Below are 13,567 nucleotides of genomic sequence, written 5' to 3'. Positions count from 1 at the left end.
CTTTCTGAACCATTTGGAAGAAGGTTTGTTGCAGTTTATTTCTGCATTTTTAACCAAGGTAATCACCTATTGTTTTTGTCAGTTTCAGTTTCTTTATTATTTATTTTAGATTGGCTCTTATGCTCCTAAATGGACTGACTGAACAAATTAAAGTTGTTTTTCATGCTTCACCAAGCTTGTGAAGCTATTGGTGTGTTTAAGTGTGATGCACTGGTGCAAAGTTATCACATAATTCTGTAATTCAGTAGATAAAAAAAAAAAAGAAGACATTTTTAAGTCAATACAACACCATTTTTTCTGTATCGGCTCTGAATCGGATCATTTTAAACCTCAGATGTCTGTATTGGGAGCGTAAAAAGTGCATCGTTAATCTTTACCAGGTGTAGCAAAATAGATAGCATAAGGATGTAAAATGCTCTTTTTTTTGTATTAATACATATTTGAACATGCATTTGCCTGCTCTGTGGTCAAGTGGGACAATCTGATTCATTGCTGCAGCAGATGTGACATCTGTGCTGAAGATGCATGAAAGAAAGCAGAGGAAGTTATAAAGGACCTTAGTTGTCCTAGAAATGCTCGATGAAGGTTTAAAAATAGCTGGAATCCACAGTTGTGAAAAGTTTGTCAGATTTCAAAGTCGGGCTGAAGCCAGCAACGTTCTCCAAATCTTTTTTTTTCCTCTGAAAGCGGTGACATTAAAATATGTTGCGCATAACATCACACACTGTACAATTTCAGTAACCTCCACCTGCAGCAGGTGTGAATGTCACTGAGGATCTCAGGTACGTGTTTGAACTGTCAAAAGCCTGCAAGAGTTTTACTTATCTTAAGCTCTCTAGATCAGCATGTGTTTGGCTTTCATTATCAAAGAGCTCTCGCTGGACTGATCAACACACACCTACAATGGTAAAGACAAAACAGCTGAGAATCTCCCTCTTTAAAATCGGTCCAGAGCTGGAGCCGCTTTGCAAAGTATGGAGCACAACCAAAACTGCTACTGAACTCTTTCTGAACAGGCAGCAGAAGAAAGACTGGAGTCAATCAATACCTTTAAGGACATGCCTAAAGAAAAATCCTTCTCTGCTTATAAGACAAAAAAGGAAATGTTTAAAAAAAAATTATCTGAGAAAGTTTTTACAAAGAGTTTTCAGTATGTTCTGTCCTAATTTCTTCAGAAAACACATGGACATTGTTTAAAGGTTCTTAAAACTGCAACAGAATCAAAAAAGGTTCATCAAAGTCGGTGGAGATAGCCAAAAAAAAAAAGAGAGAGATGTGAAACATAGAACCAATTCCTGAAGTTTGCTGATTGCTGTCCGAAGTCATAAAAAAGTTGGTAGCGGTACCTTCAAGTTGTGATTGGCCCTGTAATGATTTTAGAAGACTCGTTGTAAAAGAAGCGTGTATTAAATTAAGAGACGTTTGATTTCTAATTTATTGGCCAACAATGGGTTTTTGTTAGCCAATAACAAATACATTTTTTTATGAGGCTTGCCTTCTTTGACTATCCCAAATTCAAACTAGGGCTGCATGAGATGAATCTATAATGTGAAAATGTGATTATTGAATATTGTGTTGCAGTTATTGACTGAATTTCCCCGTTTCTCTATTATTTGCTCTCTTGCAGACCATCTTAATCACTAAGATCTATATTGGATGTGGGCATAAAGAAAAATGAAACTCCATCCAACTGGCTAAATGTATTTTTGGCAAGCAGAGTTTGAATGCAGGGCATCTAAACCTTCTCAGCAAACCAAACACTGCATGCAATCACTCTTTTTCAGCTCCAGTGTCATCTTTGATGTGCCATGCAGCTCTAATGCAAAATTATTTGTATAAAATTTGTTTTGAACCAAAACTTAAGGCGTATTCCACTAAAAGAGAGAATTTCGCTCAAGCTGGAACAAATGTCTTTCTCCAACAGTAGTGACCATTTCTACATTTCTTCATTTGTCTGAACAACCCCTACTGCGAGAACTGCAAAACACAATGACACCATTTTTTTTTTCTTTTTTTCAGAAACCCTGGAAGAACGAACAAGTTTTTGTCTGGAGGGTACAAAGCATCAAACCATGTGATCCAAACGTTGATCTGAGTTTAAGATTATGAGAGAGCATACTGTTACTTGTTGCATTTCTTCATCAAAAAAAAAAAAAAATAGGGGTTTCCAGCTTATTTATTTGATTGCGTGGAGCGAATACTGATATTATTTCACAAAAATACGTCTGCAAAATATTAAGGCATTGTTGTTAAAACTGTACCAGGGAATGTTATCCCAGAACATCCAGTGCATCTTTGGTTGTATGAAAGATGTCACACCAGCATTATTTTTTAAATAATTTGAACTACTGATTACTAGCCTGAGCAAATAAAGAAGAAAATGCTGCTTTCTCCTTAATTGGCACATCATTTAATGTTCTATATCTGCAATAAATAAATAAAGCCAAGTAAATTAATAATGAAAAAGGTACTGATACTGATATCCTGGGGCGTTCATAAACCACAGATCAGAGCTGTTTGTGTTCATCTACAGCTGGTAAGTAACTTGCTCGCAGTCTATTTTCTAACAGACTGCTCTGCTGTTTCTTAACGCCTACAAATGATGACCCTTACGGCCCTCACCGCTGCATAGATGGGGCCCACACGAAGAAAGTCAGAGGCCCTAAACCACGTAGAAAAGTTGAGAGGTTTTTGCACACTTCCTTTACCTAATCCAATTAGAGTGAAGTTATAATCTGCCGGTTTTTTTCTTTTTTTTTTTTTTTCTTTTTGGGAATTATAGATTCAGACAGCTGTAGTCAAACTACAGCAGCACCTGTGAATGACTCATTTACCAGAAGCAAGGAAGTATCGAGTGCCTCTCTGAGCCGGATTCACCCACATACAGACGCAATTTAGGATCATTACTGTCGGAGAATAAAATGCATCTGACTGCTTCGAATGAGGACCGAAATGAGGGATTTACATATTAAAGCCCTATCATATACAGTGTGTAATAAAACATCTGCTTGAGCTGGCTATTGGTCTGAAATAGATTTTTCTCCTTTCTCCCCCGTCTGGATGTTTCTCTGCCGCGGCACATCTGCGCTCCTGATCTGTAGCTCGCTCGCGTTGCGGAGCGGCGTGCATCGGTGTTGTTGTTGTTGTTTTCCCAGAAGGGGCCCGCTCACCTCTGTCGGTGTCGTAAAGATAGACGAACCTCTCCCACTTGTAATGGTCCAGCAGGCTGAGAATGGCTCCCCTCAAACTGGGCCTCATCTGGATGACAAACTGCACGTCGGCGTCGATGGGGAAGCTGGGCGTGATGAAGGAAGTGTGCAGGGCGCCGCAGAAGGAGGTCAGCGTGTTCATGGACTTGCGGTCGTAGAAGCCGAAGATGGCATAGACTCCCCGGGAGAACTGGGAGCAGACTGTTGACACAGAGACAACAAAAAAAAAAAACAACAGGGGCATATTCAAAGCTCTTTAAGTAAAAGTTTTCATGTAAAAGTTGCAGTAGTTTGCATAGGAGTTGAAAATATTTAACGTGAAGTTGTGATGAGTGTTAATCAGGTGGATAAAGTAGCGAGTATCTGAATAAATGTTTGCCATGTGGGATGTCTGCTCCCTGTGGCCGTGCTCTGCTGCCCACTGCCCTTCACTTCTCCTTCCTGCAAATGCTGCTGCTTGGGTAATCAGCTAGAAATAATAGGGAAGTCAGTGCCCTGGTCACATCTTTTAATGGACAAATTCCCTGAAACATGAGCATGCAAGTATTCCAGCGCTGAGCATCTCTCCGCTATGAAAGATTTATAACAAGGGCTATCTGTGGCCATCTGCGGGTCTCTGGAAACAAATTTCAGCCATAAAAACATCAGACACTGATTGCCTTACGAGACATTAGCTATTTTGTTTTATTTGCACATGATCAATGGGAACAAAGACAGTAAAAATAGACCCCTGGGAAATGTAGTGAATGATAGAACCTGCTGTTGTGTCCATAAATCTTAACACATCTCTGAAGCCTCCCTGTAACATTAAATTGCTAAATGAAGTTATATGCTGTAATGTGCTCATTAAGAGGTGTATTGTCTACATTCATTGTCCAATCAGTGCTAATAAAAGTTTGCGGAGGTGAGTTCACTATGCCTGCATGTGCTTTAAAGCTTGCCTGTGCTTATTAAAGACATTTATCATGTGTACTGTGACAATAACTGTGCTTTCATAGGTCTTTTGATGTGCACTTAACAGTTTCCTGGTCGGAAAACAGAGATGGGAATGTTCAGATAATCTTCTTTAAAAGGATTTTGAGCTGATAAGTGTATTTGTATCAACCCTCCCTGACGAAATACTTTGCCGAACCACCGTTTGCGGCAGTTGTAGCTTATACTCTTTTGGAGTATGGCTCCATCAACTTTGGACATGTAGAGGATGAAATTTCAGCCCATTCTGTAAAAACACTCCAAGCTCGGTCAGACTGTGTTGACCGCACATGGAATCATCCATAAAACCTCACGCCAACCAGATTTAAAACTGATCCCTACCTGGGTGGTTTCAACACATGATCATGCTTTGATCGAAACCATCGTATAGTAACTGGCTGAAAGCTTTGGTTAAGTGTCCTGCTGGAGGATGAAGCTCCACTCTGATTTTCTTCCAGGATTTCCCTGCACTGAGCACCAATCATCATCCTTTTAAGTCTGATCAACTTGTCTTGTTTCTGCTGAGGAAGAACAACCACGCTTCATAAGATCATATCTCATCATGCGGGATGGTGTGCCACCACACATGGTAAGTACATTTTTGGGTTAATCTGCTTAGCGTATCTTTGTCCACATATTTGTTGTGGGCCCTGCAAATAGGACTTGTGATCGACTCAATTAAAGTAGAGCTTTCTTCTTGTCGTTGTTCTGTATAGCTGAGATTTGTGGATTGCATGAAAGGTTTGCAGTTGTGCCTCACTCTTTCACATGACGGATTGGACAGAGCTTTGGCAGCTGTTCAAAGACTGGGAAGTTATCTGATAACCTAAACCGTGAAGTTCCTCTCAACTTTATCCCTGACCTGTCTCTCGTGTTCCTTCATGATCTAAAAAGATCTCCTGAAAATCTCTGAGACCTTCAGGGAAGAGTTGTATTTGATGTTAAATCACACAGAGGAGAACTTTAGGCAACTCCTGAATGAAGTCACACATTTATTTTAGTATTAAGAGTATTTTTTTGTTTTTTTGTAAAATGTGTTGAATATTTTCCTTGAACTTCACAACTATGTGCTACCATGTTTAAAAATTGGAGAGAAATTAACAGTTTGGCCACCTATTATTACTTGATGTGATTTTTGCATTTTCGAAAGAATTTTCTTCGCACCCTTTCTTGCTTTAATTGACACCATTGTGTTCATATCACATCTGTTACTGTTTGTCTGAAAAAGCCAACATTTCTCTTTTATAATTAGAAAACAACAGTAACGTGATCAACAAACCTTTTAGAGCGGTCAAAATCGTCATGACTCCACTTTCATAATCAGGAAAAATTTCTATGCAAATATATCAGCTTTAGTTCGAGAGCTTCTTCTTTGTTGCTTTTGTTTATCTGGAATTGGATAATCATGGCGGTGGAGAGTAAGCCTGTCACAATAATCAACAAAACCAATTAATTGCATGAAAAATTAAAACAAAATCAATCATTTCGATTGGAATGGTTTATCTTTTTCTCTTTCAACCAAAAACTGGCAGATAAAAGGCTTCTGTCTGGAGCTTGGTTCTCATCTAGTCATTATTTTGTTTGCAGACTCTTCATAATTCAATTTATTTGCTGTTTTGTTCATTTAGTTTGGATGTTTAAAATCTCTTCCAGTTCCAGTGCTAAATGTTGATTAGAATTTAAAGTTTATTGATTTTTGAGAATATGTTTTGAATTATTATGAAATTACCATTATAGTACTTAAAAATGGTCCCAAAACAACAACATTGTCATTTATTGCAATAACTTCTAGAACAATTCATCATACAGCAAAATTTCTTACCGTGACAGACCTAGTGGAGAGGTTAGAGGTCATGTCATGCAACACAAGAAGGTCCCCGGTTTGAATCCTGGCCTGACGTCTTTCTGCATAAAGGTTCCAAGTTCTCCCAGGGGTTTCTCTCTTTTTTTTCTACAGTCCCCAGATAAGACTGTTTGGCTAATTTCTCACTCTAAATTGCCGTTAGCTTGTTTGCCCTGCATGTGTCTGTGCTCTCCTGAGATGGATCCACAGGTCTCTCTTTACTTCAGCTTCAACCACAACACGAACAGATCATCTAGCATCAATCAATCCCGTGAGCATTTTTGTTTCTCGTGAAGCTAGGAAGCCCAGTCTCCTGAAGGACTAATAAAATAACGCATTTCAGATCATAAACATCAGCCGCCATGAGTAAATTCTTCTGATCCCGGCCTTAAATGAAGACACGCATCATTTACTTTATTGCAGAGGGGATGCTGTGGTATTTTTCTGCTCTCTGCGTTTCAGTTCAGATTATTAACATTGGATGTTTCTATGCGTGACTAATATCCAGATGGAAAATGCTACCTCTTCTCACTTCTTTTTTTTTTCTTCAACTCCCATCTTATTCATCGCTGTACAAACACCCACATCTGCCTGTCATTGTTGGGTGTCTTTTTTTTTTCTTTTCCTCCAGCTCTCTCCTTTTCTCCCTCACCTTCTGTTTAGCTTCAGCTCTCGCCACCTTGTCAGGCGTAACTGGCAGGTACAGCACCCTTAGCAGCACCCCCCGTTTTAAACACAACTTTGAACTCTGCTGCGTGGATGTCTGAGCTTTTCACCACATCAGCTAATGGAGGGATGCAGCAACTGAACTCCGGAAGCTGCGTTTCTGAGCAGAAGCAGCGTTGGAGCTGCTCTGCTGGCCTGCGAGCTCCATGCGAGAACGAGGTTTGCGAAAAGAGAGCGGCATTAGGGAGCTGGGTAAAAGGAAAGACCCAAGAAAAGACGAGGAGGTGAAATTTTCTAGGACAGAATCGCCAGTAGGTGCCACAAGATTTAATAGATAAAACGCTGCCTTGAACACCGCAGCATTTATTTGTGATAACAGCTCTTTGTGTGTATTGATGCTTGGTGGGAAGGTATTGTTACACCTTGTAAGGAAGGATAGGAAACATCCTGGTCTTTGGGCTGTCATGTATGAAATACAGAACTGTGAAAAAGTATCTTTCCCTTAACAGAATTTTTCTTATTCTGTGCGAAAAAATAAATGCCTCCTCCCCAAATCAACTTACTAGTTAGGGTTAATCTGTCCTGCTTTAGAAAAAGCAAAACAATTCCAGACTATAACACCAACATTACAGTGTTTAATGAGAATTAAATGCTGTCGTTGTTTTCCATTATCTTGAATAAAAATCTTCCAAATAATTCAAATTTTGTCTCAACATTCTGTCAAATATTTCACAAAATCTTGGCAATCATCAAAACGTTTTAATGGAAAATGAGAAAGGCCTTTGTGTTTGTTTGGTTAGTTTTTTTTTCTATTATTTTTTGGTCTGTGGTGATTTTGGGCTTTGGACCTCTTTGCCTTTACAATAGATAACAGTGTCAGCTTAGCTCAGCAATATCTTTAAAACAATTTTTATTTCCATTTGATATAACTAGTTGATTATTTGCATTAAAGATGGGGTCTTTAATGCAAATAATATGAATATTAAAATCACTTCAAATTAGGACAGTTAATCAAGGGGTTTGCACAGCATTATGTCTGCAAAACGAAATACTGGCAATTAAATTGTCTTTGGCAAACATTTTAGGGCTGAAATGCAGCTCTAACTACAAATCTGATTTGTAGGTTGGTGTGCTCATGGTTAATGAATAGGAAGAGTTTATTTCTATTTCTAACCTGTCGACCACCGATCCCAACCAGCTAATATTGACTATAGGTTGGTTCGTCTTCAGTCAGAACCACTGCACGTGAAAAGGCTGAATCCACCCCATAAGAAGAACTTACTTCTAGATGTTTACAGTGTTACTCACCTTTTTATCTGCAGTTGAGGTATTTTAGTTAGTGTATTATATTTACACAAAATAAGACCTCAGTGAGGGTTTGCAGAAGACACTCAACAACAAACAATGATGACGACAAGTCGTTCACCCTTTTTCAGTGAATAAACTGCCTCTCAAAGTATCTCACACCGTCCAAAACCATTTCAATTCATTATAATGACCCGCTGGTTCAGTTAAGAGTGTTAAATCAGTCTAGTCAAAATGTGACACAGTGAATCTAAAGGCAAAGGGCACATGGCTAAAATCTTATATTTTTATAATGACATTTAAGCGGGTTTTATATGCTTAAACACATCACGCTCTGCAATGTTGCACAATTTGTCTCAGATGACCAACCACATTGAAAGAATAGGGCGCATATAAAGTGAAGGCTGAGTAGGTGTTCCTCCTCAGGCGGTGCTGTTGCATGCTGGCTGGAGTTCCCTCTTGTGAAACTACATGTTTTCCCTCAGTGTGTGACTCCATGTGTATATATGCACTTAAAGAGAGCGGCGAGAGTTGCTGTATAAACTCTAATGTGAAGAATACCACTAGATGAAGTCCACATGCTAAAGCAACATGACGGGGGGGAGTGGGGGGGGGAGGGGGAATCTACAGCAGTTGATGCATAATGTCGTAGACGTGCCCTGTGGTCACCGGGGCGTTAGGAAGACAAATAGACTCGAACGTTTCACTGCAAACCTTCCACCTACACATTCTTTACATAAACTGCAAGGAAATCATCCGAGGAGTGATTCAAGAGCAGACAGAGAGGGGGAAATAAAACACTTAAGATGACAAAAAAAAAAACACTGAAAGTTTGTGAAGGATGAATAATTTTGCTTTAACGCATGAGATAGCGTTATGTGATGCACTGAAATCCTGTTTTTAATTAAAATGCTATGGATTGTTAATGTTTCTTCTAAGGAAGGAGTTTTAATCAACAGAGTCGTCTGCAGCCTTGCAACTCTTTATTAAAAAGGTTTTAATATCAACCTCTTGAAATTTACTACTTCCCGTTGCGCAATTTATCAGCATTTCCACCAATACTTCAACCACTTTCACGACAACGCCCCAGCAGGAAATGAATTATCTGAATCAAACGCGGATAATCAGTCTGACAGAGGGGACAAAAAAAATCCAAAAAATAAAATAAAATAAAATAAAAAATCAGCCTGATCTTCAAAACTAACTTCTACAAATTCACAAAAGCAGCTCTTTAAGGAGCTCCCTAAATTATTCACTGCACAGATATCATCTTTGCAACCCTCTCTTTGACACTACTCCGCGTGGCTCACGGCTTGTTGTCCTTGAATAATCCGAGGCAGCGCTGAATGAAAAACAGAGATTTCAGCGGTCGAGGACATTGTGTAAGCCTGCAAACGAACTGCTGCAACATCACTGTAGCTTGTCAGTAGTGATCACCATCGCTCTGTTACGGCGCTGACATGTAAGCACATTTAGATGCACGGGATGAAAGACTAACTGCATATCTCCAGAGGTTTGCCCCCGAAGCTATTCAAGACTATTCTGCCATTTCGCAGCCTTATCTTCGCTCAGAGTTTAGTGACTGGGTTGGAGGAAAACTAGAAATGAGATTCGGAGTTGAGATAAACAGGCTGTGAGCTTGTTTGGATAGAAAAGTTGGGATTTAACTGATAGCCGCAGCCTCACTCGGTTGTTATTTAAATGCTGCTGCTGAAGTTAAGGACATTTACTTCCCTTTTCAGAGAAAGAAATGTATTTATGAGCACGATGGTGCATGAATCATGTCTCACCCTGCAGCGGTGGACGTTAAAAGTTCTTATTAAACGAAGGGTCAAACACTCTATTCATGTCGGTGAATACACTGCTAGCAAAAGGATGTTGCGTGCGTGTATTTTCTATTTCAAAACGCCACAACAAATCTAAGAACGACTACTTTTCAATTCCTCGCAGTTCACCAAGCTGACAACCCACTGGCTGTAGCAGCTAAAACTTGAACATTTCTAGGTTATTATCAGAAGAAGACATTTGTGGAAAAGTGTATATCCCCAAATAAAAGACGTATGCAAATTAGAGATGCACTGAGAAATGTTAAGCTTGCTTAACAAATTCAGCACTCAAAGAGGAGTGTTGAATTAACTGTTTTTAGTATCTATAAACTGAAATCAAAGGAAACACAGGAGGTATTGAAAAGGAAACCATTTTCCGCAGTATGTTGAGGTGAGTCAGAGAGAGAGCAAGACTTTCAGTAGATAACAGGAAGGATCAATGCAGTTGCTCAGTTTTATCCATTAGCGTTCTTATGTCACGCTATGCCAGGGCATACTACATGAATATATGATAGCTAAGATTAAAAAAAATAATAATTATAGCTTGAATTGAAAAGCTATTATTCCCATCATGTATGCCAATGAGGGATACAATCATAACTGTAGACACTTTTGTCAAACTATTCTGAAATGCAAAATAATGTGAAACTCACCATTCAAAGCCTCATATCATTGAAAGAAGTGAGACATCACAAGCTCACAAGGGTCCAAATAATGTATAATTCCACAACACTCTTACATCCAGAATGCAACATAATCTACTGCTGGAAACATTACATCTGTTTCTCACAAATTTTCATCCTAATTTCTGTGAGAGAAATGTCTCGTTTTTAAGTGTTTTGAGTAAAAAAAATTTATAGCCTTCAACGTTTGTCTATTACGAAGCAATGTTTGAAAAGGAAAACGTTGGAACACACCTGTCAAGTTTCCCGTTTTGGCCAGAGAAACTACCGCTTTTTTACCCTCCTTTCCCGCCGTGCTCCCGTATTAGTATTCTACTGTAAATTCTACTGTCGCATAAATATATTTGGACGTGTAAACCACCATGGTAAAAAATAATAATAATTAAAGCTGCGGAGCAGCGTCGTGCGGCCCTCGCAGCAAGCGCCGCTCCGGCTCACTGGCCACCGCGGAGTTCCAGCACGCTGAGCTCGCACGCGCCCTTCGCAGCAGGAGCTGTCACGAACCTTCCCGCCCGCCAGGCGACACACATGAAAGCGTTGGCAGCGCTCCCGACAACTCACAAAAAATCTGGCAGAATCGGTCCATTTACGGCGGAGATATAGCTGATGGATTAACCTAGGGGGCGCAGTGGAGTCAAATTACATTTCAAAACTTTTGAGCTCTTTAAAGGTTACCACAGGTCTTACATTTCAAGTTTGGTTCCAATCGGCTCATCCATGTGTGATTTAAAGACAATCGTATGAATATGGCGAGGGTCTGATATTCGCCATTTGGCCACGCCAACACTGTTCAACCAGCATTGACAGATGTCATCACCTTATCATTTTAAGTGAGTTTGCACTGGATTAAATCCATATGCTCGGGTCTGATATTGTATTTTATCAGAGGTCACTTCGGCATGCCCCCACGCCCACTTGCTCCATCAAAGCCGGTCGGGGCTGGAATCCAAAATACACCAGAAAGTCTTCTGTGTCTGGAAAAACTTTCAAGTTGATTAGGTCAAAGGTGTAAGATAGCGACCGTTCCCAGTAAAACATGACACTTCCTGTTCTCAGGGGGCGTGGCCTGAGTGATGTCATCATTTGACCACAGGGTCTTTTGGGTCAACCCATGATGATCAATCACTGAAAGTTTGGTTCCTCTGAGAGTTTTACTGTAGGAGTTATAAGAGTTTTATGTTTCATGGCGAATAGTCAAAGTTTGACACATAGCCACGCCCACATACTTTGAAGTACGACAATTCCTTTGATAACTTTTCACCTTTCATGCCTCAAGTGTGTGCTGAGCGATTTTGAAGTCTGTATCAGAAAAACTGTAGGAGGAGTTCGATCAAATACAAAGGCTGTAAACATCAAAAATGGGGTCAATTTTGGAACTTTATTCCAAAATGGCCGACTTCCTGTTGGGTTGAGACCATGGATCCAAGAGACTTTTTTGTACATCAGGACAATATACAGATGTGTAAGAAGTTTTGTAATTATAGGTTAAAGCATGGCTTCGGGCCGGTCATTTAAAATTTTCTAGGGGGCGCTATAGAGAAATTAGGCCACGCCCACCAAATTTTATCATGGATTCCTGTCTTGGGGTGGATAAAGATCCATCCTAGTGAGTTTGGAGAAGTTTGGCCCAAAATTGTGGAATTCAGAGCCAAGCATTGACAGCGGCGTTAAAGGTCACGCCACGCCGCCACGCCCACCTGCTCCATCAAAGCCGGTCCGGGCTGGAATCTTCAATACAGCAACATGTTTCCTGTCTGTTAACACAGTTTCATGTTGATTAGGTCAAAGGTGTAATATAGGGACCGTTCCCAGTAAAATATGACACTTCCTGTTCTCAGGGGGCGTGGCCTTAGTGATGTCATCATTTGACCCCAGGGTATTTTAGGTCAACCCATGATGCTCAATCACTGAAAGTTTGGTTCCTCTGAGAGTTTTAGTGTAGGAGTTATAACTGTTTAGAGTTTCGTGGCGAGTTGGTGAACTTTGACCCCTGCTAGCCCCCCTTCAGCATACTCAAAAAGTCACCGTTTTGATAACTTTTAATCGGCCATGCCTTATGATCAGACTGACCGAGATTGAAGCCGATCAATCGAAATCCCTAGGAGGAGTTCGATCAAATACAAAGGCTGTAAACGGCAAAAATCGGGTCAAAATGTGACCTTCGATCCAAAATGGCCGACTTCCTGTGATACTTGCACTATGACAATAATTGTAAATTCTGAGCGTCTTGGGGAGCTCTACAACTGTACCAAATTTCAAGTCTCTACGACAAAGTAAGTGAATAGAAAAGGGTCTTTTGAAAATTTCTAGGTGGCGCTGTTGAGCCATTTTTTTGGCGATTTTTGCAACGACCTTAAAATACGAAATTTTTAAATAGGCTTTACGCGTCCGCCAAGTTTGGTGAGTTTTTGAATATGATAAAGCCTCCAAAAAGGCCTCCAAAGAGGGTGGAAGAAAAAGAATAATAAACAATACAGATACAATAGGCCTTCGCAGCGCTTTGCTGCTCGGGCCTAAAAATCGGAATTGGATCACTTCTGGCTGCAGTGTGAACGTAGCCTATGAGGCTGCTTCCTTCGTCATGCTAGCAGTGCTAATCACTGTTGTAACAATCTTGACAGGTAAGCTGGAAACAGCTACATGATTTATGACTCTTCAAGTCAAAATATGATCACCACCAAATACGACCATTGCATCCCAAATACAAATGTTTTCTTTCCTACTGACCTCAGTACTATGCAGAAAAGCAAAGTGAGTAAATATTTTCTGTGCCTGCGCTATTATCACTGCGGTCTAGCTGGGGATTAGGATGGAAGCTATCACAAGGACTGCTCTCCTTCATGCCAAACAGTTTGACAACCTCGTCTCTGATGTTCATGCATCATTCATGACTGTCGGTTCACATGAGTTCCCAGGGTTATGATGAATTCAGGGTTGTTTTATGTTGTTTGGTTACGCTCGAGCGTGCTTGTTTTGCTTCACTTACTGCCACAGAAAATTATGTAAAGCATTGTCAATCGATGTTTGCCCATGAGATATTACAATATCCTCACAAGCTCCAAA

General features: G+C 40.1%; 1 protein-coding gene across 8 annotated transcripts in view; it reads right to left on the bottom strand.

Annotated features, from left to right (window-relative positions):
* gria3a (glutamate receptor, ionotropic, AMPA 3a) overlaps nt 1-13,567 on the bottom strand; it is a 90,268-nt gene that overhangs the window by 64,283 nt on the left and 12,418 nt on the right. For all 8 annotated transcript variants that reach the window (XR_006372902.1, XR_006372901.1, XM_044140262.1 and 5 more), the window contains exon 3: nt 3,171-3,410. Coding sequence is in view for 6 of the 8 variants with exons in the window: in XM_044140262.1 (XP_043996197.1) it covers nt 3,171-3,410 (240 nt within the window). In the remaining 2 variants the exon portion in view is untranslated. The remainder of the gene's footprint in view (nt 1-3,170; nt 3,411-13,567) is intronic.

This window comes from Gambusia affinis, linkage group LG15, assembly GCF_019740435.1.
Source record: "Gambusia affinis linkage group LG15, SWU_Gaff_1.0, whole genome shotgun sequence".
Classification (NCBI taxonomy): Eukaryota; Metazoa; Chordata; class Actinopteri; order Cyprinodontiformes; family Poeciliidae; genus Gambusia; species Gambusia affinis.
The sequence above is the reverse complement of the archived record's forward strand: the minus strand, read 5'-3'. Positions and strand labels throughout refer to the sequence as shown.